The following is a 25,115-nucleotide window of genomic DNA, read 5'->3' on the forward strand; positions in this document are numbered from 1 at the left end:
AGAGTCACATCAGTTCATTTCTTTTCTCTAGATTTTGAGTAAACATTTTTTTATAGCTCACTTTTGATGTTTTGCTCAACAATCACTTCACATTGTTTACAGATTATGTAATTCTCGGGTAAAAGGCTGATTTGAAATGTATTTATTTAGGGATATTTATCTACCCTGCGTAAAAATAAGAAGGTCATTTGCAGACACTTTTCATTCTTTTATCCCAGTGCAAATTATTTTTCCTTACTGCTCTGTAAAACTAAGGGTAATTTGAGTTATATCATGATTTCTGTGGCATTTAACGCAAAACTGGGCATTTAACTTGCCTTGTTTTGTTTAGTGAAGCTGCTTCTGTACAGTTCGAACTGCAAAAACACAAAATCTTGTCAAATATTTTTGATCTAGCTTAGAGCAAAGATCTTACAACATTTGAAATAAGACAAACCTAGCTTACAAGTAACTTTTCAGACAGCTTGATTTACATCAATAAGTCCTTAATATTGAGTACTAGTTCCACTGGCAAATTATTTAACTTCAAATGAAATAATCTGGCACCAATGCTTAGTGATTTTTGTATCAATAATTTACTTACTTAAAACAAAGTCCTGTATCTTGCTGAAAAGTTGCTTAAAGTTAGTTTTGTAGTATTTCAAGTGCACTAAAATATTTGCAGTAGATACTAGACCAAACATCTAGGGAGATTTGCAATACTACAATTTAAATCTGACAGTTAGAGCATGAACTCACTGCAGCTCAGACTCAGGAATTGTTAAATTAGCAGTGTTTAAGTTATTAGATGTTATTAACATAATTATCAAACAAAAGATCTTGTTAAATGGGTTTTAGCTTGTAGATTTCTGAATTGATGCTGTGTGATTTCCAGAGCCCTGGGGGCCCAAAGCCTTGCAGTCGCCCCCAAGCAGCCCCATATTTCAGTTGCTGGATTTTTATGTTTTTGATCTTTGAGATCAATCCAGATTGCCTCAAGGAAATAAACCTATACATACACATAGGAAAGCATGCAAAGTATAATTGGGTCATCATTTACAATTTCGTATTCACTTACGCAGAAAAATATTTCCAGTCTTATCTGTGGTTGTAGTTTTGATTTGATTAATTTTCAGTAAATTATGTTTTTGCATAACTTGCAGTTGAATGAGTTCAGGTCTGCAGAGGGTTGAGACAGATTGTAAAGTTTGGGATTTAATTCAGTGAAGTAGTGAGGTGATTTCTATTTTAAAAAGAAATGTGAGTAAATGTTTGTCTGGTTATGGTAGGAGATTATGGCATTCCTATGAAAAGCATGAGAATAGATCTCTACATTCATCTACAGAAACTTTACAGGAAAAAAAACACTAACTTTACGTTCAACTTGACTGCAAAGGCACACTTTAAATTTCTTACAGAGAGTTTTTAGTTAATTTTTTGCAGGCAGGGCTGTTTTAAAACACCTTGTCAAAATCTGGTCGTAATGTGTGACAATGACCACGTCTGCAACCGTGCACTGTCACAAGGGAGTAAACCGAAGAGGGGGAGGGCCCTCATGGCGTCACAGTGTTGTTACAGTACCGTTTGGCTGTTCACCTTCCCTGTCTCCTCCCACTCGTCTCTACCCCCATCCTCCCTCTGCAGTGGACGTGCATCGCATTTGGAGCAGCAGGCAGCAGGTGGAGATGACATCATCTGCACTGCAGCACACTGCAGCACTGGGTCTGAACAAAGACATGTCAGCCTACTGCTAACTACCCCCGACTCTTTCCCTCCATCTCTGCGTTTGTATCTCTTCCCACCGATTAGGCGAAAACAAAATGAGAGCACAACCTTGTATGAAGGCATGTGCCTCAACCTTTTGACTCCCCTCTCAACTCCTGCACTCAGACCAGAGTAGGCTGGCAACTCCTCACCTCCCTACCGTCCACAAGCCAATATGTTGATGGGCAAAGATAAATACGGCCTAATGGGAAGCTGTACAAACACTCTGAGCAGTTTGCTGTTTATTATGAAAATGACGTGCTGATGTGGCAGGATGCTCACCTAGGCAGTGTACAGCACACAGAGGAATTAAAGGCAGGGGCCTCATTGTTGTTCCTTCAGCCCATTTTTCACAGTGCAGAATACTGTCACAGAGAGCAGCAATTTATCAGCCAGTGGCATTATGCTTTTTTTTCCCCGATGATAGAAGCTACTTGACCTCCTTTACTGTGTCTCACTGTGACATTAGCTCTCTATGGAGCCGTTAGCTGGGGGTGCCAGGATACCATAAAGCGCAAATGTCAGCGGGTCATGCTGTGAAGGCTCCCCACCTCGAGTCATCGGGTCCCTAATGCATCAGCGCCGGGAAAAAATGGCATGCAGGAAAAGATTTCTAAATTAAATTTTTATTGTTTGTCTATCTACATTTTTGTCTTGTATACTGGGTCCTTCTCCTCCCCTTCATCAATAAGCCAATAGCACACAGGCAGGGCATACACACACAGCCATGCTCTTGTCGCCTAGTTACCACTCGGCAGCAGGTTGCCACAGAAACGGCCTCATGGCAGCTAAATGGGGAATGCTAATGCAGTCTTCTATACTCCCTGCTGCAGTGGGCTCTCTGTGCCCATCCCAATCCACTGTCTGTACATGGCATACCTTAAGAGTGTGTACTTGCACTCTGAGGCTCATAAAGTGCCCATTTTTTTTGTTTTGTGCAACCGGACCACCTATGAGCTGCAATTTTTTGTTTTTATTCCCAACCGGCTTACGGATTAGCAGGAAACTATGTGAACTGCTAAACATCAGAAATGTAAAGTGCTGTTTAGCAGAAAACTAGAAATGTACCCATTTTTGAAGTTGCAACATGCCCTGCACCTGCTAGAAACTTCTGTATTGTTTATGAGAATCCAAGCTTTTGTCTTTATAAAGCGTATTCCATTTAAACGTTCTAATAGTGGGATAGTTTGATAACTTTACTGGTGAAAGATCTGAGCTAAAGATCCGGACTACTAATACACATTAAGTCTCAAACTCTTTAGCAAAGATCATGAAGTTTTCTACACAATGTTGTTTAGAAGTTAAAGTAGAAATGTAATATTGTAATTTTACAATACTGTTCCCATCTTAACATGTTTGATGTCAATGAAGATAATGTAAAAAACGCTTTACGGTGCTTTACATATGCTATGACATCAGTATCTCATTCTGGGATTTTTTTTTATCTGTAGAAATCAACTGAACATCTTCTATGACTGCCCCCAAGTGGTCAGATACTGTCATTAGCTAATAGCTGAAATAGTCAGAAAGTAGGTCAGGCTAGCATGTCTTCAAGCATTTAGCATGCAGGGGTGAGTGGATTTGTATTTATACAGATTAGCCTGAAATGTTGTATATTAATGTGGTAGTTGCTGCAACATTGCAGTATTATTTATTTAAATCTTAAAGCGGTGATGTATACATGTGGTGAATATATTTTGTTTCATTCAGTTGGAGGAAGAGTAAAGATTATAAGATTACAATAATAAATATACGTCATTTAAGACTTACTTATGGAGTTCGGTTTTGTTTAGTCTTGACTAAAATCCCTTTAATTCATTGGACCCAAATGATTTTTAATCTTAGCCACCAATCAAAGACACAATTATGTGAAACATCAGTTTAAGGGGATGCTGTGTAAGGAGGCCATGGTAGTGCTGGGAGGCTGAAATCCAGTTTGAAGCTACACAGAGCATGAAAGGTATACCTGAGGAGAATATACAGCCAAGAAGGCTTAAAAGGTTTTGTAAAGGCGGATGAAAAATGACAACGCAGTCAATAATGGGGGAATCTAGGTAGAACGTTAGTTCTTAAAATCTCTCAGTTTTATATAGAATCAATATATGATCAGATTTCTTGACAAGTTTCTTGTAAATTTCGTTGTATTATAAAAAATATAGTTTTTTGTTGCGCAGATGTCAGATCTGTGGCAGTAGAACCACTCTCATTGCCACAGACCTCTAGTAAAATTCAATTCCTGTCATCAAATGAGCCTCCATCCATCTTGATGGGGGAAAAGGTTGTTTTTTCAAGGACCTGAAATAGCTGTATAGGTTTTGATTTATGTTGTCCTGTCAGCTTCTTAATCTCTTTTCCAAACAGGTGCAGGGAACAGGGCCATAATGGGTTGTATCTAATCAGCTGGAAAAGACCTTCAGTAGAATGGTATCTCTAGAGTCTTGTCTGAAGTGGGCTGTCTTTCAGATTTTGTGCGTGCCCTGGAGCTTAACAGCTCTGTGAAAGAGGTGTAATGTAGAAAGTCATTTACAATTGACTGATGGGATGTCTAGTGTGACTAACTTTGGTCAAATTTTTAAAAAAAAATGTACGTTCAGAAATTAATCAGTTGTGTAATCTATCTTTTTCTATTCTTTTTCTTTTCCTTAAGTGATTTTTCCCATTTATGCAAAAGCCGAGGATATTTCTCAGTACTTCTCAGTATTTCAATATTATTTAGAGTCAACACTAATATATTCTATATTTTTTTATAGAATTAACAGCGCCAGTAATGAATTAAATTAAACTTTAAAAGTAATTGTTAATCAAAGGTCTACTGTCATCTGATTTCATCAAGCAAATGTAACAGCATAATAAATAACAATGACAAACAATGCTTATTCCACTCTGCAATTATAGACTAAATGGAGAAGTTTTAAAACTATGAATTAAATGTTCAAAATATTTTTATCTGATTTAAAAAATCTTTATAAAATTTAATAAAAAGGCATTTAGAGTTCAACAGAATAACTGGTGTATGTTAGGGCTGGCCAATATGACTGAAATACGTTTCACAATATAAACATTTTATTTTAGTCAATGTTGATAATTATTTATTATATTCTGGTTTAAAGTCCACAGTTTCCTCTCAAGCTGCTGTACTCATTTTCTTCTGTCACTCAATGCTATTTTTAAAATTTTTAAGCAGCTATGAGGCACAGTGGCAAAAACTGAAACTGTTGCTGCTCAAGTTACTCAACAGGTTGTTGCTAGGTAACCAGAGAGTGAGTGAGTTGCCAGGTAACCAGAGAGTGAGCGAATTAGCTAAACATCCTATCGGACGTACTTTCCGTTGATATTGATCACATGTCATTGTGATACTATTGTCATTGATTTATTATCCATCCCTAGTGATTAATAGTAAATATCAACTCTTGGGCACGCTATCTTTTAAAGTTTCTCATCGATAGTTTTTTCGTTTTCACTGGATAGGTTATTTATGAAATGATTATTATTGTATAGTAGGTTAATGAACTTTTCTTCCTCTGTAAAATAGAGTTGGACATTTGCTCCTAAATGGATGATTGTAAGCCTCCTGTTGTCACTGTGACATCCCCAGAACTCCTCAAAACACCATATTGGTGCAGCTTGTGGTGCATACTTGCGTTGTCAAGATTAAGGCCTCTTTGTGCTGGAATGAGCAAACTGACATTTTTGTTTCCTCACAGCTGATGCTGATGCATTCTTCTTCTGTTTCCCACTTTTTGCCCAGATAACCAGTTCAGAATGTCAATCCTGGAGCGCCTGGAGCAGATGGAGAGGAGGATGGCGGAGATGGCCAGCCACCAGCAGGCAAGCAGTGCTGGGAGTGGCGGCGCTGGAGGAGGAGCAGGAGGAGGAGGCGGAGGTGGGGGAGGAGTGGGAGGAGGCGGCGGAGGAGGAGCCGGAGGAGGGAACAACAGTCAGTCACAGGTAAAAAGTCTCATCATGTTGGACGATTATTGTTGCACGTGGCAGAATCCAGCACGTTCATTAAACTTTTCTATCACTTATTGATGCAAATACTGCATGAAACCAAATATTTTTTTAACAGCAGTTTGTGTTTTGTTTTTGAGTGTGCATCTGGCCAGACGCAGGCCAGCAGCTCCTTTGAGAGCCGTGTTGTAGTGGTCTGTGAGAAGATGATGAGCAGAGCTTGCTGGGCCAAGTCCAAACATTTAATCCACTCCAAGACCTTCAGAGGGATGACACTCCTTCACCTGGCTGCTGGCCAGGGCTACGCCACCCTCATTCAGACTCTCATCAAATGGCGGTGAGAATGAAATTATCCAGCGTGCTCTGTAACCGCCACTGTAATTCATCATGACAGTGCATCACAACAAATATCGTTTTCTCTCTCTTATCCAGTACTAAGCATGCTGATAGTATTGACTTGGAGCTGGAAGTGGACCCTCTAAATGTTGATCACTTTTCCTGCACGCCTCTGGTGAGTAGTTTTATGACACATTTGATGTCACATAAAGTTTATCTGAGTAAACTTTATCCTCAAACTTTTTCCTTTGAAGAAAAAGTTTGCAACTTTTCTGACTTGTTTGCTGCTGTTCTTTTGTCTGTTTGCAATCCAGATGTGGGCGTGTGCGCTTGGTCATCTGGAGGCAGCAGTCGTCCTGTATAAATGGGACAGGCGGGCCCTTGCCATCCCAGACTCCTTGGGCCGCCTGCCCCTGTCAATTGCTCGCTCTCGTGGCCACACCAAGCTGGCTGAGTGTCTGGAGCAACTGCAGAGGGAAGAGCAGCAGCCGCCCGCCTCTCTACCGCCAACGACTCGCATGTCTTTCTCCCCAGCCCCAGATGCGCCCACCTCCGACAGCTGGATGGTCAGCTGGGCAAATGACAGCATAGTAGCACCTGGCAGCAAGAAAGGAGGTCCTGCTAACACAATAACCACACCCAGCACCACCAGCCCCAACCCAGGTTAGTCTGATTAAAGAAAGATGTGCGCTACCTGAAGTGCTAACCTTTTCTCAGTTTTGCCACGTCACAGTGACAAACTTCAATGCGTTTCATTGGAATTTTATTTAATAGACCAAGACATGATTGTGGACTGAAAACAAAATGATTTATGGTTCATGCACTTTGTTTTAAATAAAAATGTACAAAGTGTGGCCTTTACTCTGACACCCAAATCAAAAACCAGTGCAACCGACTAGCTGTGAAGGTCACATACACTGCAAAACCACATTTTAAAGACTTTTTGTCTATTTTCTCATGAAGATATCTCAGTATACTAAGATACTTAATAAGACAAAACAAAATTACTAGTAAACTTTTGAAAATATATGAAAATATATAGGAACTCTCTTTAAGTCAGTAATTCTTGAATATTGACAAAAAGTACTAGTTCGTCTGGGAGATATTTTTTTCATTTAACATTTTTAAGTGAAAAGAGCTGCCAGTGGAGCTTGTACTTTTTATCAATATTTAATAATGGACTTCAAACAGATTCCTATATCTTGCTGAAAAGCTGCTTGTAAGTTGATTTTGTCTTCATTCAAGTGTACTAAGATGCTTCTATAAAAAAGGTGAAGAGAGTTAAATACAGAGCAAATCCATGTAGAAAATGTCAAATCTGAAATCTGAGCCTGAAACACGCAGCCAGAGCTACAATCAACTGGTTTTGATCAGAGCACAATGAAGTCAGATGAAATCCACATTGACGTTTTGCAAGTCTGTAGTCTCGGCTTAAAAGTGCTAATGGAGTCTTCAGCTAACGGTGTCACTTTATCTTGTTTTTATTTTGCAGATTTAAGAAGGCCAAGATCAGAACCTTCTAACTGCTACAGCAGTGAGGGCCAGAGAGATCTCCCATTGGCTAAAAAACATAAACCCAACCCGGAATTATTTCATAATCGACCAGACAAGCCCATGTCTGTTCCTCTGAGCCTGGAGCAGCAGCAGCTCCACAAACTGTCCTCCAGCACTAAGAGCATGTCCGCGGAGGGCCTGAGTGCTGACAAAAGTCTGCCAACAGGAGGCAGCACTGGGACAACCAGGTGGAGCTCCAGAGAAAGTTTCTCCCACAGCAGCATGGGGAAGAAAGCGCTGGGCATCAGTGGAGGCAGCAGCTTAGGAAAGGAGAAGCTGGTCAACCGACTGCGGCAGCGGGAACAGCTGGGCATGCTGGTTATGGCGGACAGAGAAATGGCAGATTCAGAACTGCTGTCGTATCGAGAGGATCTGGAGAACCAGGACTGTCTCACGCAGATGGATGACCTGCAGGTGAGCAGAAAGAGTGAAAATATGGTGCAGCAGAAGGATAAATGTAATAGATGAACCTACAGCTATTTTAGATGTGATGTGCAGCCTTGTACAGTAACTGACACAATACTTACAGTAGACTGCAAAGACAAAACAAACAAAAAAAACAGATATATTAAGATATTTACACTAGAAACGAGATCAAAAATACTTGGTAAGATTTTGTGTTTTGTAACGTCTGGGCTATATTTATTGGCAACCCTGATAAAGAAAAGAAGAAAGAAAGGCTATCTTAATCTATCGCTAAAATCTATATTTTAATTTTATAACTCAAAAAAGCATGTTAGGAAATAGTTTTTAACCAAAACATTGGTGGCACACTGACAATTACTTGGCAGTATTCCAAATACTGGTCAACCGACTGGTCAACCAACCCATTTTTGGCCAGACAAACAGGATGAAGTCTTCATTTTTATCCATTCTTATTAGCACAATCTCTCTAAATAGTCCAGAGTCACAGCTTCTGTCTTCAGATCTCCATTCTTTGTCCTTTGGAAGGACATACAGATGACCTGTTCTCAATTTTCTGTCCACCAGACTTTTGTTGTTAAAACTCTCTGGTTATTTTTAAGGACTTTATGATGCAATGCCCTCTAACATCATGCCTCATAAATTATGAGGCACGATCTTCTTTTCCACATTTTCATCCCTTGTTCCACTCCAAATCCTGCTGGTACAAACTCTGAATGTAGGACAAAAAGGCTTTTTTCCTGACATGCCTCCCAAACAACCAACAGGTTGACAAGTAAATATTGCCTGATCTTTATTTTGGAAACCTTTTAACCTCCAGATGCCACACTATTTGCTTCAGGTCTCTAATTGTGAGCTTGGAAGAAATTGAAATTTTGACCACTCTGCATGGCGGCAAGATATATTTGAGTCTTTGTCCAACTTTGTTGACCCCAACTTTGGCTTGATTAGTAGAAAGTTCTACAATAACCCACAGTTTCCAGGTTGAATAGTTTTCTGTTCCTTGGTCTAGAACAAGAACTTGATTTGGACTCTTTACGAAATAGCCAAGTATCATGGACTAATATGCTCAAGTGTCATTTTGAGTTAAAGCCACTGGGTGTTTGTGGTGTTATTTGCTATAAAATTTGAATAAAAGCAAAAGGCAAGATTGATAAAAGCGAAATATGTTGTCTTGTACCTAACACTGTCCATATTAAAAAGATTTAGTTAGCAAAAAGGCTCCAATTTAAAATTTAAAAAGTCAAATACAAAAAACATTTACTGTCTCTGATGCTGAGCAAAAATGTGTATTATTCAAACTCAATTCTTTCTATTTTTTCAAGTGGTAGCAACATTTTTGTCAATATTTCTTAAAATTTAGTGAAAATGTGCAGATGTGAATTGATTTTCTGCAAAGCTTATGTGCTATCAGAGGTAGGGTGCTGTATGCATGCACAATATTAGCACTTCCTGCGTTTGGTAGGTAAAATACAACAAAGCAGCTTGGCACCCTGTCAGTGACCATCACTGCATAATAAACTCTACTTATTGATTGTCTTCAACAGCCAAGAAATCCTCACAGACATCCATATCAGTGTAATTACTCCTCCAACAGATGAAGTGCTGGATTAAGTATTTCTAGCCTCTAGCAATTTCACTTTTATTATTATTATCTCCCGTCCTGTCATTAAAATCCCAAATTATTGTCTCAGGGCCAAAAGCATTAAAACAAGTATGCGTAAGTAGTCTGCATGCATATATTATTGTGATGAAAATTGACCAGCTGGGTGCTGACATTAGTCATCTTTGTTTTTCTCAAAACATCAGGTAAACATGATGACTCTGGCAGAACAAATCATTGAAGCAACACCAGAAAGAATCAAAAGGGAGAACTTCAGCGCTGCGGACTCTGGGCCTTTAGACACATCGGCGGTCAGCACCACCATGAACTGGCTAGCCAGCTACCTGGGAGACGTGGAGCAGCTGCCAAGCATCATACACCTGCGGTAAGGAGGACCGTGGAAAAGGGGAGACACAGCGGGTCTCAACAGACTTCACGCTGCTGTGATATATGCAAAAAAACAAGTTTTTTTATGTCAAAACATGAGATTTTGATTATTTTTTTCATATATATATTTATTTTCATATCACAAAAACTCGCCATGGGTATGTACTCTTTTAAATACAACCTTTGATTTGTAGATATCATACGAAAACCAAAAGATATATTAAATAAAGTTTGCATATCTGAGTAAAAACTGAGATGTTGTTTCATTTGCTCAAATACAAAAAAATGAAATATAAGAAAAAAAAAGGCTTGTGTTTAACTCTTTTGAATGTCATCAAAAAACATACTTTCTTTACAATTTTAAAGAAAAAAGACACAATGTTGAAGTGAGAAACAAAAAGAAACACTTTTATTGCCAAATCCATACAAGTATGGCTCTTGTGAAAAAGTTTTTGTCCCCCCTAGAGATTTATTCTGTTTATTTTCTCAAACTTAAATATTTCAGATCATCCAACTTATTTTAATTTCAAAGACAAAATCTGTCAATTCAAAATTTATTTCCAAACCAATCTACAACAAAGTAAACCTAAATTGTTACATTTAATTCAACCCCACTACAGGCTTTTCAAAGTCAGTTTTTGAAGTTAAAATCTGGAGCATTATTATATTTCAGATCATCAAAAGCAAAAAAAGAACCGATCTGGGTAACACTTCATTTGAAGGGGTGTGCATGACACTGACATAACACCTGTTATGACGATGAAATAGTCTGTATGAATGTTTACAACTGTTGTCATGAAGTGTCACCCTGTAAACAATGACACAGTTAATGCAAAGTTGCACTAAAAGTTGGATTAAAAGTACATTAAAAGTGTAAACTTTGCATTATTCTGTCAATAATGATCATTTTAATTCAAGTTAAAATTTGCATTAAGAGTCAACTTTGCATTAAAAGTGTTGTTTTTTACAGAATGACACTTCATGGCAACAGTCAGAAACATTCACTGGACTCCTTCATATTCGTGTCAATCTTATGCACACCACTTCCAATACAGTGTTTCCGAAATCTGTTTGTTTTTTCTGATTTCATCTCATAATGTCAATGCAGATTTATAGAAAATAATATACAGAGAAAAGTAAAATAGCTTAAAAGGGTAAATTAAAAAAGATCAATTGTGTTTTTTTGGTAGATCTCTGTACAATGAGCCACTGACACCATCACCTAACCCTAACCTGAGTCCTCGGGGGTCTCCGCTCAGAGAGGGCCCGATGGAGCGGACCGCGGTTCCTTCCCCGTCCGACTGGAGTGAGTTCATCAACGCCTCCAACAGCAAAGTGGAGCGAGACCTGGCCCAGCTGACTCTGTCAGACCCAGAGCAGAGAGAGCTGTACGAGGCTGCCCGACTGGTCCAAACTGCCTTCCGCAAGTACAAGGTACAGTCCCGGTGTTCAGGCCCTGAAAGCTGTCTATGCTGTAGCCCAGACTCATAGAGCTACAGGCTGAGGATTGGTGTAACTGGGTGGATCTGTTTTTGGATTTTAGGGATGAAGGATTCCCTTTAATCTGGCTATGGATTGAAGTTCAGCATATGTAACGTGGCTTATTACCTATTTTGTCTTGTGTTGTACTGTTTCTAACCATGGTTTCAACTGATTGATTTCAGTCTCTATTTTTGTCTAATTCTCTGTATGTCTATTTTTAACTGTATCTTAATATTAAGAGGAAACACAAATCTGTCCCTGTGGTTCCAGCATGGAAAAGGTGGCTTGAGCAGAGCATGGCCTTGCTTAGGGGAGCTGCACTGACCCCGTATCCCTGCATTATTTAGACACATTTATTAAGCAATGAGCTCCCACTTTGTCTTTTGTCTTTTTTTTCCCCTCGTTGCCCAGTCCCATTCCTGAACTCCCCACCTATCCATGAGATACTTTCAATAAGTCTTATTATCACAAACTGTTCACTGTCGTTCACAGTTGTCTTTAGCCCATCTGCCAGCTGATTCTGAGGTGACTCTCTGTTGGGCAGCAGCTCACTTCCTCCACTGTTTGACAGGTGGTCTGTCCACAAAGTGTGCTCTTTATCTGAGGCGGTCATGCGCTAACCATGACAACACCTCGGCAAGCTACACATATCCTTTGTGGCAGAAAGGAGCTCCTATTGTAACTTCTTACCTGTCCCACTCTACTTTCCGACAGGGGCGGCCTCTCCGGGAGCAACAGGAAGTAGCTGCCGCTGTTATACAACGTTGCTACAAGAAATACAAGCAGGTAGGCAACGAACGCCGCGAAATTGCATCCATGTCTGAATACGTTTAAAGAGCAAACATTCGAAACGCGTCTTTTTTCCCCCCTCATTTACAAGCTAACATGGATAGCCCTAAAGGTAACTTGTTGGTCATATCCTAGCATGAAGCCACAGCACGACTTTCACCAAGCGACTGCTGACGCGTCGATGTGTTCTTGTCCTCAGTATGCACTTTATAAGAAGATGACGCAGGCCGCCATCCTTATCCAGAGTAAATTTCGCAGCTACCACGAACAGAAGAAGTTCCAGCAGAGCAGGAGGGCGGCTGTGCTCATTCAGCAATACTACCGCAGCTACAAGGAGTTTGGGAAGCTGAAGCCCCATCACCGCGGGGCTGCTGCCGCCCTGGTGCAGCACAAACTGAGGTAAACGCCAAGTAACGGGGCGTATTCGCTCTGCCGTAGACTGCAGGATGCGGCAAGAACCACTTCATCTTGCTACATAACGATAAAGTGGCAGTTAAATTATGAGGCTTGTCTGCAGGGCTGAAAAATGCTTGATGTCTCGAGTCATTTATCAACAAAATCATTAGCAAAAATAAGTTTGAGAGATGGTGTGTAATCTCTTTATGCTTATTAAATACATTGTGATTTGGATTTTGAGTTAACTCAAAGTGTTTCTGCTGTTTCACAGAGGGAGTCTGCTCTCGAAGAGGCAGGATCAGGCTGCCAGGAAGATCATGAGGTTCCTGCGACGCTGCCGCCACAGGTAGGTCCAAACGGCGAACCGAGCCAGCACTCTGAATAAAAGGGCTTTTCAAAAGTATTCAACCCTTCCATAACTTTTCAAGTTGCAACTATAAACTTTAATGTGTTTTATTGGGATTTTATGTGTTACACTAAGTGTAGTTGTCTATAGTGGACATTTGTAGTCAGCCCCCTTTTTCTCTGCCAACCCTAAATTAAGTCCACTTCAAATAAACTCGATGACTGAATCTTAGGGGGAATACAGATGTTCTGTGAAGGCCTAAGAAGCAGGTTACCAGTGACCAAATAATTGGGCAATTTGATATTTCGAAAATAAATTTGCTTAAGGAAAGATGCTAATTTCAAAAAAATTCTCATTTAAAAGCTTTGGTGCAAGGATGAGTGTATCAAAATTGATTTATTTCACATAACTGCAATGGAAAATTTTTTTGTTTGTTTGTTTTTTTGTTTTTTGCACCACACCAGTTACATGATCAACAACTGGATGTTGTCACTGGCACAAACCACAAATTACAGTGTGCCATGTTTTTTAATAACTTGCTGACCTGCGATTCTAATTGCGTTTCTTATTTAATGAAAACATCATATTTGTGACATTAGTGGAATATTGACAAAGTTTTGCACATATTTATAATGGAAACACAGCTAATGCTATTAAATGAGAAGCATCATGAGAAACCAAGCAATACTGAACAGTGAATCACCTGAAAACGAAATCTTTCAAGACATGGTCGCAACTGACAGGCCACAAAAAGTCCAGCTTATAGTTTACAGCAAGCAACTTGAGGTCACTCCAAAATAAAACTAAATGGCCTTCATGCCAAACTTTATGTGACGTGCAACAGCTTAAGAAACTTTCCAACATGAAAAACTGTGATGGCCGCATCACGTTTCCTCAGCAGGGACAGAAAACCTGTTTTGAGGTGACAGGAATGTAGATGGAGCTGAATTCAGAACAATTAGGAGAAAAATTGTGTCTGTACAAAGGAACAGAGGCATCACCTTCCAACAGGACGACGATACTGGACAAAACATTTCCTTTAACATCCATCGTTAGCCTGTCACATCAAGTCCCAATAAATACATTGACGTTTGTGGTTTTAACGGGTCAAACTGTGGAAAAGTTTGAAGGGATGTCAATCCTTTTGCAAGGCACTCCAGATAAACTTCTCCGTTTCTGCACAGACGTGTAGTTTCCATTTAAATAATCAATAAGCCACGATAAGAGTAACAGCAGCAAGTACACCCCTGTCTAATACCACTTAACTCTCAATCATTTCCCACCGGGGTGATATTGCACAGTGGTGTTCTTTCTTCCATTGTATGCTACTCTAACCAGATAATTTTGTCCATCTCTTTTTTTTCCTTTTGCTTGGTGTGTTAGATTTGTTTATTTATTTTTCATTTTCTTGAAAATAATCACTAGTTAGAGATACCCCCACCCCTAAGCTCCACCTTCCGCCCCCAGCCGCCCCTGCCCCTCCTTCACAGTGCCTACTGTGTGCTAATAGCTGTCTGGTATTGTTTTGCTGTTTATGCCAAGCCCCTTGATGGACCATAGACTGTTCAAGCGGGTGAGTGCAGCCTCAGCAACTCAGTTCGTGACTCCCTTCCTCTCTTTCTTTCTTTCTCTCTCTCTCTTCTTTACCTCTTTCTCTTCCCAAACCTCTCTCATGTTTTACTGTCTCTCTTAATAAAGCTCTTATCGCCTTCTGAAGTTTTATCCATGGCGGTCTATCCCTTTTTCTCCTTCCTCATGTTCTCCTCTCTTCCCTCCCAGTCCTTCTCATTTTCCATCACTGTTGCTTGATGCCTGCTTGCATGAAGGCTGCTGACTGGAGCCACAGGTGGACTGAGACGCTCAGATTTAGACCAGAGCCTTCCTTAACTAACAAAATGCTGATGAATGACAATGTCACTGCAACACTTACCAGAGACTTTTCTGATTCTCTTTATTTCTCTTTCTCTTCTTGAAAATTGCACTTTTTTTCTTTCTTTCTTTTTTATTTCATTTAGCTTTCTGTGGTTTTGCAAATTGCCAGTTTTACAGTGCGGGAAGCTTTTTCTCAACTCTTTTATCCTGCTGCATGTCAAGTGGTGACGACTTTGGGTCTTGCTCTTCTACTTTTAGGCATGCTATGAACCTGCTGTTCCTCTAGTAGCTGTCTCTCTGGCTGGCTGGCTGACTGACTGTATGCTCTATTTCAAGCCACTCGATAGACTGCGAGGGGAAACGTCATCCCTTCAATTTCTGCATACTAATCTCTGTGAAGCAGCTCTGTGGGATTCATAACTTTAAAAACAACTAGCTGTATTTTAAGGTTTCCTTTAATAAGAAAAAAGCTAACCTGATCTTAGAGCAATAGGTTCTTCTGCTAAATATAATGTTGTGGCACCAGTTCTCTTGTTGGGATCAGAGGATAGACTATATTTTGTGTTTCAATGATTTCACACACAAGATCCCAGTCTCTGTGTGACCTCTTCTGTATGTTGCAGCGCTTGCTTTCTGTACGGTAATCAAGCAGGATGAACTCCATGAAATTATACTGGGGGATGTCTTTATACTCCACAATCATTCCTTGAATCAAAAACTACATATATATATGTATGTATGTTTATGTAGTTTTGTATATGTTCTGTCATGTTACAGTCTTGACTCTGAAGGTGTTTTGGGGATTTTGTTTGCTAGACCAGAACAATGAAATGGAAGCGATGCGTTGTTTACTGACATTTCACAAGCAAAAACAAAATTGTATTCAGATTTATTTTCAGTCCCCTAATTACTGTGATACACCTGATAAAAGTCCAGTGCAACTAATTGCCCTCACACACCAAGTAGCTCTTTAATATTAGATGTGTGTGACTTCATCTCTGTGTGAATCCAGTTTTTCCGTGAAGGCCTCAGAGGTTTGTTAGAGAACATGAGTGAACCGCATCATAAAGATCAAGTATCTCACCTCGCAGGTCAGAGATAAAGTTAGAAGCAGGTTTAGATTATAAGACGATCTGTAAACAGCAACATCAGTGTTGATCAGAGAGATTGCTAAAGGCTTGTTGCAACTGCAAAGAGCTTCAGCTCAGGTGGGAAACTCTATCGTAGACAAAGCTGTGAAAGCCTTTCCCTTCCAGCTTTGAACATAAAGCTGGAGATACAGAGTAATGGTTTGGATAAAAGCATGGCAGTGTGACTGAATGGATCAGTCACGGATCTAAATTGAATTTAGATGCTGTTCACAGACACTCTGTGTGTTTTTCTGTCAAATAAAATCCTCCAAAAATGCACCATGTCTGTTTGTAATGCAGGAAAAGAGAAATAATATATGTTTACAAAAATCCATAAGAAGATTGGTCGACTGATAAAGTTAGATAATCTATAACTTGTTGAGTGTTTCAAGCTGATATTTTTTATTCAGTGTAAACTAATCTAATCTATGTAATTCTTAGTAATGGTTTTCAAGCTGTTGTAAATGACTAATTGTGTATATCTCTTTGTAAGGATTTCTTTATCTTTTCCCAGAAAAGACGTATCTCCTGCTGATCTGAGTTCATGTTTGTTTTAGTCCTGCTTGGTAGCGTTAGGACTGTGTTTGTGTGTGTCATTTCCTGTGCAGCTGACTTCCTGTTCCTTTAACGAATCGTCGTCTGTCTCTGTGTTCCAGGGTGAAAGAATTGAAAAGGGCCAGGGAACATGAGACCCCTCAGAAGAGCCCCCTTGCGATGTGACATCACTCTCCTGACTCCTCTTTTCTTTTTTGTTTGTACCTGAGACATTTTACAACAGAACAAAAAGAAAAAAGAAAAAAAACATCGGTTCAAGCACTGCTATTATTACTACTACTAGAGCAGTGTTACTGGTTCAACTACTATTACGTTGTACGACAGCTATTTTGTTTTTTTACATGTTTATTCTTTCCACTGACTTGGTGACTTCAACAGCATTATGAACTCAAAGAACCGGGGCAACGGGTGCAGAACATTGGCTTCATGGCATCTTTTGCACTTTTTCATGGACTGCTTTTTATTTTTATTTCTATTTTTTTGCTACAAAGAGGTTTTGGACAGTGATGAGAGACGACGGAGGACAGGCGGTCGGTCAAACGTGAGGATCTCGAGAGATGGAAGTTAGGGCTGTTGCAGAAAATCTCAAAGGACAAGGAGACCATGCAGAAACACTCTGGGCTCTCATTGTATTTCATGGTTACTTTTTAAGACCAATAAATTCACTCAAAGACAGATTTTTCTTTTTTTTTTTTTTAACACCCACATATACCCCACTTTCCACCCAATGCTGGTGATTTAACGGTATCCATTTAAACTTAGTATTCTGTCCAGTCCTACTTTGCTCGACCCCACCAGTCCGCCCTCCTGGGTGGGGCTACAAATGAATGTAGTGGGGTTCAAACATTCATGCTGAAGCAGATTGGGGATAAAACATTTTCTTTTAAAAAGATACTATGCTTTATTGTATATATATAGTCCCTTTATTACTTGAATTTGTTTCATATCGTCTAATGTACTCCTTCCATTATGTCCAATGTATTGGTGAGCTGTATCAGGCTATATGTTGTTAAATCCTACCAAGAGAAAAAAAAATGCATGACTTCTAGACAGAAAAAGTCTTTGCTTGTGTGTTTATGGTCTAGCCCTTTGGTCTTTCTTCTGATTTTCATTTTATTTCCACATTTCTCTTCATAAGAGCCGTTATTATTTCTGTAATTAAGCTAATATCTGTGTTCTCCCAGTTATTTTGTTTCCGTCTTGGTTCCCCTCCCAGAGGGGAACAAAATGTCCTTTTTTTTTTTTTTTTTGTGTTGTAACTCTTGTATTCATGCAGGTTGTTCTTGTTCTTTTGAGTTGAACTCCGGAGCCTCTGCAGGCTTTTGAGGGGAAAATCACATACATTGCCTTGACGTCTTAGAGATTCTTTGTGGGGTCCCTAAGCTTGTCCCAAAATAGGGGTTTGACAAATCCATATTTTTTGACAATTGAGTGATTTCTGTATATAAAAGAAGGCTGCAAGTTATGTAGGGGAAAAAATGAACATGTTCCCTTACAGGGATTGTATTTTAGAAATATATTATTTTATTCATTAAAAATGGGTCGAAAACAGGTACAAGACAAAAACAGAATATTTGTATAGTTTTGTTTGAATGCTTAAGAAGTATGGTTCTATTGTTTGTACATAGTGTAAATATCTGGGATAAAGATGAGCTAAGTGCATGAAAAGTATGAACAGAGTTAAAAAGGGGGGGAAAAAACTAAAGCAGTAGTGGCTATGCTCTGTAAAATTAAAAATATTTCACTATTAGAGTATTTTACTTTATTTTGATTGTTCCGGAGACAAACATTTTGCTAAAGCATGATATTATTGCATATGAAAAAGTAAAAAAAAATAATGTATTTAGTGTTAGGAGAGGTCTTTAAAAATTATCTTAAATCCACTATAGTTACTTTCATTTTTTTGTCATTATCTGTTTGGTTTGGGCTCCCAAGAAACTTTTGCCAATGGTGCCAAGGTATACGATTGCTATGAAGCTTAAGAATTTATTTAAGTCCATTTTTGCAGAACAGATAATCATACAGTGAAATACACGCTAAGGAACGAAAACCATAACATCCCGACTGACTGAGGATTGAAGAAAACATAAATGTAAAGGGACTCATTTTCAAACGAAGGGCATTTTAGTGTAAGTTCATCATATTTCCGCCATCCAGATGCGCCGTAGAGCATTGTTCATCTCCTAATATACCACATCAGATATGTGCTTGATTTTTGTTGTCAGTATAAATGGAATGTGACGATCACAGAGGTATCTTGTCTGAACTCAAAGATTGTAAACAGATGCCTTTCCCATTTGGACCCCGACAAAGCAAACACAGGTGTTGCTGTTCTTATCACTGAAACAGACTGAATTCATCACCTCAGCTGTGCAACCTGACGCACTGAGCTTTGATTTACTATTCATAGATTGAGGTTTGTAAAATGAACGGCGATTTGACCTTTTTTGCACAGCATGTGTGTTTTTTTTAAGAAATGTTTCCAGTAGCGGTTGCCAAAGGCAGATGAATCCTGCAGTGTTGTCTTGGTCTGTTGTGAAATAAAAAAAAATTAGAGCCATGATAAATCATTTTTAAACTTTCCATCAGAATTACAAGCTATGTAGAATTCAACTGAAAAACAAAGACTTTCTTTTTTAAAGTGATGAAACTGAATCAAAAGTTCGTTCAACATCTTGACTTAACATTATTTTCCCACTCCAATTTGCAAAATGTCTTCAAATCTCTATTATCTTTTCCACAGTCCTCATCAGATGATCCCACAGATTAGTTCAGGACTTTGGCTGAGCCGTTTCAAAACTATCTGAAGAAAAGAAACCCCACGTCATGATGCTGCCAGCACCATATTTTACCGTGGGATACTTTTGGAGTCGTGTAATGTTCTTTTTTTACCATCCAAACTTTTTGGAATTGTGGCACAGAAGTTCATTTTTTGTTTTTTGTGCAAATAAATAATCTCACAGAAGGTTTAGGAATGTTTCAACCAGGACTGGATGTTTTATTTGACAGAAACCCGTACAGTTTACAAACTCCACACCTCAGTCCACAATTAAAAAGAATCTAGTAGCTTTTAGCAGCACCTGTTTGAAATTCCTGAAAATGTTTCCTGCGCTCCTGTCAGTCTTTTATTTGGAACCTTGAACACACATCCAGTTTTTGGGATGTTACTTCCTATATTTTCTTCAGTTACTGATCACTGCCCTCATAGGAAACTAGTTTTTACACAGTTATTCTGAAAATTTGGCAAATTAAGGTTTAACTTTAACTTTTTTCATTTCTTCTGGCAGGAAGTTTTGATGTAAAATCAAAAGGTGCTTGGAGAAAGTCTTAGTTTAAGGAAACACTCATGAAACAATTACGTAACAAAGTAGTTTTTCTGTTGAATTTCACAAGAGACGGGTTACATTAGAGGATGGGAAAGTTTAGAAATATGCAGCATGATTACATTTTTTTTTTTTTTTACATCACACCAACATGGCTGTTAAACAAGGTTGAGTGAATTTTTATGAGAAGGCTGTATTAAACAAAAACTGGAGTTGGAAAAACTGCTAAATGAACGATGCTCATGTGATTCTAGGAAACACTGGATGATCTCAGACATGTCCATGAAAAGTCAATAAGCTAAACATGACTGTAATATACTTAGGTGTAAATTATAGCACTAGCCTCTCTTGTGACACACTGGACAATATCAAAACAACATAGGATGCTTAGAAAAATAATTAGAGCCTTTTAGGTGCCTATTGGCTGCTGTCTAATTCTTACTCTGCCAGAAAGTGTACTCTGTATCCAAACATGTGAAAATTCAGCCAAGTGCCACTGAAAAACTTGATTTTAATTTGTTTATTTTTAACATCATTAGGATCTATAGATATTTCTCTGATGTTCTGGAACAACTGGTTGTTGTCGTGTTGTTTTCCAAATCACCTGATGTGTAAACTTTATTTGCAATGTTTATGTAGAAAGTGCCTATTCATGTCCTCATAACACCAGTTGCAGAATGCATTCAGTATCCCTGATCTTGAGGGAGAACATCACACGATCAACCACCACCGCACCATTACACTCGCTCCCCTGAGCAGTAGAAGTAGAGCTCTCCAGCTTCATTTCCGTTTTTCTGCCTCTTCCATTTTCTACTGGAACAGCTTGACTTTTTTAGAAACGCCACGTCCGGGGTTTGCTGCCTTGCGCTCATACTCCGGTTTGTGGTCAGAATGCATAGCCAATGCAATGTTTTGGGGGGAAAAAATGTGGGAGAAGGATTTATAATGCTTGCATGGTAAACTAGTTAACTGGGTGACTGAGCTGCACCTATAGCATGCTTATTTTCTTTGGACTGGTAGTCAGATAGACTTGATTAAGACATAATGTTTGCAAAACAGTAAGCAGCTGGTTTGGTGTATCATAGAGAGGAGAAACGTGATTGTAGGGGAGACGAAACCTGCAAACGAAGCCAATGACCAGTACTTGGTAGCTACGGATGTTTTCATGGCAGAGCATGAGGACAGACTTGTATTTCACAACAGGTTTCTTAGATGGGCTTTTTTTTTTGCTTTTTATTGTTCATTTAGACTCGGTCAGTGTACCACCAAACTCACTTCTAGGACAGATGGACACATAAGCATTTAGCATTGGTTAACCTCCCTTTTGTATTTTACTCAGGGTGCCAAAATGGGGAGGAGGAAACAGAGCAGGACATGCATTTCACATCAGAGGAAGCTAAAACCCGAAAACACAAATGGTTAAAACAACATGGAACTGAAGGTTTCATTGGACAATGTTTAAAGTAAATTAATACAATAAATTTCCTCTTACTAACCTTGAACAGGTGGAGCCCTGAAATGGACTCCAACCAAATGTAGCTCTTGGAGACGAATGACTTTTATGAAGACCTGCGTTACTCTTTAGGCCTTTAATTTATTTAGGTGTCAAACCGTAGAGGGTATTTAAGATTAGGTGTAGTTCTATGAAAACTGCAACTACAAATCTTGTTTTTTACTGCCATTTCTTGAGGGTGGGGTGACAGGCACACTTGTTTAGCACACAGCGTTTATCAGTTTTAAGATGTTCTGCAAATTGACCTGAGAATCTGCCTTTCCTCCTCTTCCTTTTTCCGAAGCACCCAAACCGCAGAAAGGTAGGCTCATCAGGGCAACAGAACAGAAACCAGTTCCGCAGTATGATCCACGTGTTGACACAGAGCAATAAAGAAATTATTTTGTGGAGCCCTACCAGGCCTAGCAAAGTTTAAAAATGACTGGACACGTGTAGTCGACTTACTCTTTATGCAAATGCCAGTATTGCAAGACAAGCATTCAGTAGTTTATTGACAGCAATTATATGGCACCCTTTACCGAATTGCACGTTTTCATCAATTCCAAACTGAAGAGAAGAAAAAATGGCCCTGCTTTGATAGAAAGTCATGGGTTCTCGACACTTTGCATGTGAACTAGTGTTAGATCTCTTTTCCTCTCCTCTATAGCTGTCTTTCTCTCTGTCTTTCCCTGTTATGTGACCCGAGTTTTCTCCGCTCCCCGCCCTTAGAAAAAATGTCCATCTCCTCTCGGTTCTCCTAATGTGTTATACTTTCCTCCTTTTTCTTCCCTTTTCTTGTTTGTAAGTTTTATTTTTGTAATTGTGCATGTACAAGCGTCACTGACTCAATGGATATGTTTAAGAAAAAAAAAAAAGATATTTCTGCTGCTGAAGCCATGCAAAACATTTTGAATTGCCCTTAAAATATGGAAGATGTTTTCTGAATGCTTTATATTCTTTCTGCTGTAAAATAATAAAAAAAGGAGAAAATGAAGAAAACTTGAGAACCTATTCTGCCATGTCTTTTTGCTTCGTCCTTTACTTTTATTGTTATTCTCTCACTTTCCTACCAGTACATTTCAGTTAAAAACAACTGCAGAGAAATAACATATTTGATACTTTTCTTTTATTCCTTGTAGCATTTGATTTTTACATCTCAAATAACTTTGAATACATACAAAGATCTTAACATGACTTTCCACAGTTTAAAAGTAAATCGACTGAAAGTAAAGGTTTGAGCCTTGGAAACATGTAATGTATGCATGCATGGAGTTTGATGTTTGCTTTGTCTGCCCTTTAAAAGTATATCAAACATCTGTTTCCCTCTGGATTAAGCACTGCTTCTTGTAAGGCAGATATTCAATTAGCTCGGTTTTTAGACGCAGTACTTCCAGAAACACTCAGAATTTCCATTTCTCTTCCTTAACTGCTTACGGATGCCCAGCAAGCGGCTGTAAGGTTTCAGAAGACTTTGTTTCTCTAATAAGACCTGAAAGAGAGAATATAGTAGTTAGATATCTGTAGTACCATGTGTAACATAAGAGTGTAGAGTTTCAGTTAGAAATACGGGTCAGTTCCTTTTAAAAGTATTCAAAAGTGTTAATTAATCACAAACCTGAATTAATTTTACTGAAATTTCATGTGATAGTCCAATACAAGCTCATTGTTCATGGGGAAAAGTATATGCTTTACAAATGTTTTTTTACAAAGAAAAATCTGACACATCATCCCTTTGATGAGAGGTGGTGGTGGAGGCATCATGTTGAGGGAATGCATTTGTTTAGGATCAGAGAATTGTCACATCTAAGTCTTTACACCATCAATTCAATGATATTTTGCAAGGGAGAAAGACAAGGTTGCCCCATTTGTGTGATGCTGGCAGACCCTCATCTCCAGAAAAGAAAAGTAATACATGCTTTCCACACTTCTCATCTTCTCATAATGATTTTCATTTTCCTTCAGCTGCATAATTATGCACTTTACCTTGGTCTGTCATAAAATCTGTGCAAAATGCAGTTTGTAATTTTTCAAGAGATGTTGTTTAAAGATTCTGTGGCTAAGATTTCTCTTTCCCATTTTCAGGATGAAAATGTTTGAAGTCACACACCTCTCTCTTGACTCCTCTTGGCACCAGATTTGTTGTCCTGACACCTGAGGGATAAGAACACGAGGGATTCGAAAAGATTCGAGATATCCATTGTCTAGCACCTTGTCTTTGCAATGTAGATGAACATTGTAGAAAAATGGCTTCAAATTTGTTCTTAAAAGTGTCTCTTACCATCTCTGTTAACTTCCCCAGATATAAAAGTAGAATATCGGAGAGCTGTACCATCCTGAGGCATAAACGTTTGCTCAGGAAGAGACTCGTCATCCAGCGTTCCGATAACGCGATCCTCCTCTGATGCTGAGGTCAAACATAAATTTTAAAAAAGCACATCAAAAATGTTTGCACACTGAATGTTTTCCAATCCAAAGTAGCACGTATAGTCACTTCTAATAAACAGAAAATTGACTGCTTGAATAGAACCACTCACATTCCTTTTGCCTGCTAGCTGAACCTTGGCAGAAAAATCACTGCTGAGCATTGCAGCACTCAGGTAATTATTTTATGGCCCCAGGTTAAGACTCTGCTGTCATTAATCTCTGAAAATTAAATTGTACGACTGAAAATGCTAATTACCCATCTTAATTGATGGATTATTTTTCATAAAAGCCATAATAGAGGCATTATCCTTTGCTCACCTGGTCCTGGATAGGGCATCTCGGCCGATTCTGTGATAGGGTGGGCCAGCAGGGTGCCAGAGGCCACAAGCACAAAGGCCCAGGAGAAGAGATGGCTGCACTTCATTACTGTCTGATGCTGTTGTGGGAAGTGGCTCTGATTTGCACGCAGGTCCTCTGGTGAAGACTTCTGCATGCGCCGTGGCCCCAGTTGTTTTATATACTTCCAGCTGGGTCTACTCCTGACTGGCACGGCACACGCACACACGCTTTTGTTTGCTGCCACAGCCGTCGGCTACATGCAGAGTCACATCCGCTCTCGCTGGTGTAAATCAACAGGGACACGCAGGTGAATTATGGACTCAATAAGAAGATGCCGCACTGTCCCGTCTTCCAGAGCCGCCGGTCATTTTTTTACCAGCTCTTTGGCTTGATTAACCAATTTCACTGAGTTTATAAATGTTATTAAAGCAGGTGTGTAGATTGTCATGTCAACACCCACACTGGGGAGCAGGTGGCACACAAACGGCGCAGATGAATCACTTCCACCTTTATGTTACCGCTTTGTTCAAGTCTTAGGTCATCTGACTCCTAAAACCTTGTTGCATATGAAGTAGAGAGAGATCCTAATAAACCAAAGTAATTACTTCATCAGAAGTTCAGGGCAGGCTTAAGTGTTCATAACCCTCTTTTCTATGAGCTGTCTGACATTTTAAATCAATTCAAGGCAGCAGGAGATTTTCCAAGGGTCACTTATTTCAGCCTGATTAATGCACAATATTTAGAAGCGTGGTAAGGCTGTGCGACGCTGGGTCTCTGCTTTCTCCTCTTCTTAGTCATGCAATAAACCAAACCTTTATGAGTGTATCCAGTGTGGTTGGATAGTGTAATAGCAGCTTTATTACTGCTGAAAAAGATCAAAAACAGCTTCTTAAAAAGGTACATTGTCCACCTGCGGTTGCAATTTCCATATTTACTAGAGGCATGACTTAAGTATTCAAACACTCTTCTG

At 39.2% G+C, this 25,115-nt stretch overlaps 2 protein-coding genes across 10 annotated transcripts in view; one reads left to right on the forward strand and one right to left on the reverse strand.

Moving 5' to 3' along the window:
* The window catches only part of camta1a (calmodulin binding transcription activator 1a), a 390,768-nt gene extending 368,379 nt beyond the window's left edge, over positions 1–22,389 (forward strand). For 5 of the 9 annotated variants that reach the window (XM_008414285.3, XM_008414291.3, XM_008414290.3 and 2 more), the window contains 13 exons: positions 5,492–5,691; positions 5,835–6,031; positions 6,127–6,205; positions 6,345–6,693; positions 7,523–7,998; positions 9,817–9,995; positions 11,188–11,431; positions 12,194–12,265; positions 12,360–12,380; positions 12,468–12,667; positions 12,936–13,010; positions 14,553–14,583; positions 16,669–22,389. In XM_008414285.3, the coding sequence (XP_008412507.2) occupies positions 5,492–5,691; positions 5,835–6,031; positions 6,127–6,205; positions 6,345–6,693; positions 7,523–7,998; positions 9,817–9,995; positions 11,188–11,431; positions 12,194–12,265; positions 12,360–12,380; positions 12,468–12,667; positions 12,936–13,010; positions 14,553–14,583; positions 16,669–16,701 (2,156 nt within the window). In that variant the 3' untranslated portion in view covers positions 16,702–22,389. The other 4 variants (XM_081609162.1, XM_008414286.3, XM_008414292.3 and 1 more) reach the window with 4 other exon arrangements.
* Positions 22,390–22,491: 102 nt separating this feature from the next.
* LOC103467687 (urotensin-2-like) lies at positions 22,492–24,828 on the reverse strand. Its single transcript, XM_008414296.3, has 4 exons — positions 24,125–24,828; positions 23,661–23,786; positions 23,490–23,533; positions 22,492–22,871 (listed from the first exon to the last, which is right to left on the reverse strand). The coding sequence occupies exons 1-4, from the start codon at positions 24,297–24,299 to the stop codon at positions 22,758–22,760; spliced, it is 459 nt and encodes a 152-aa protein (XP_008412518.1). The 5' UTR covers positions 24,300–24,828; the 3' UTR covers positions 22,492–22,757.
* Between the last annotated feature and the right edge of the window lie 287 nt (positions 24,829–25,115).

Source organism: Poecilia reticulata, chromosome 7 (assembly GCF_904066995.2).
Source record: "Poecilia reticulata chromosome 7, P_reticulata-male-v2, whole genome shotgun sequence".
NCBI lineage: Eukaryota > Metazoa > Chordata > Actinopteri > Cyprinodontiformes > Poeciliidae > Poecilia > Poecilia reticulata.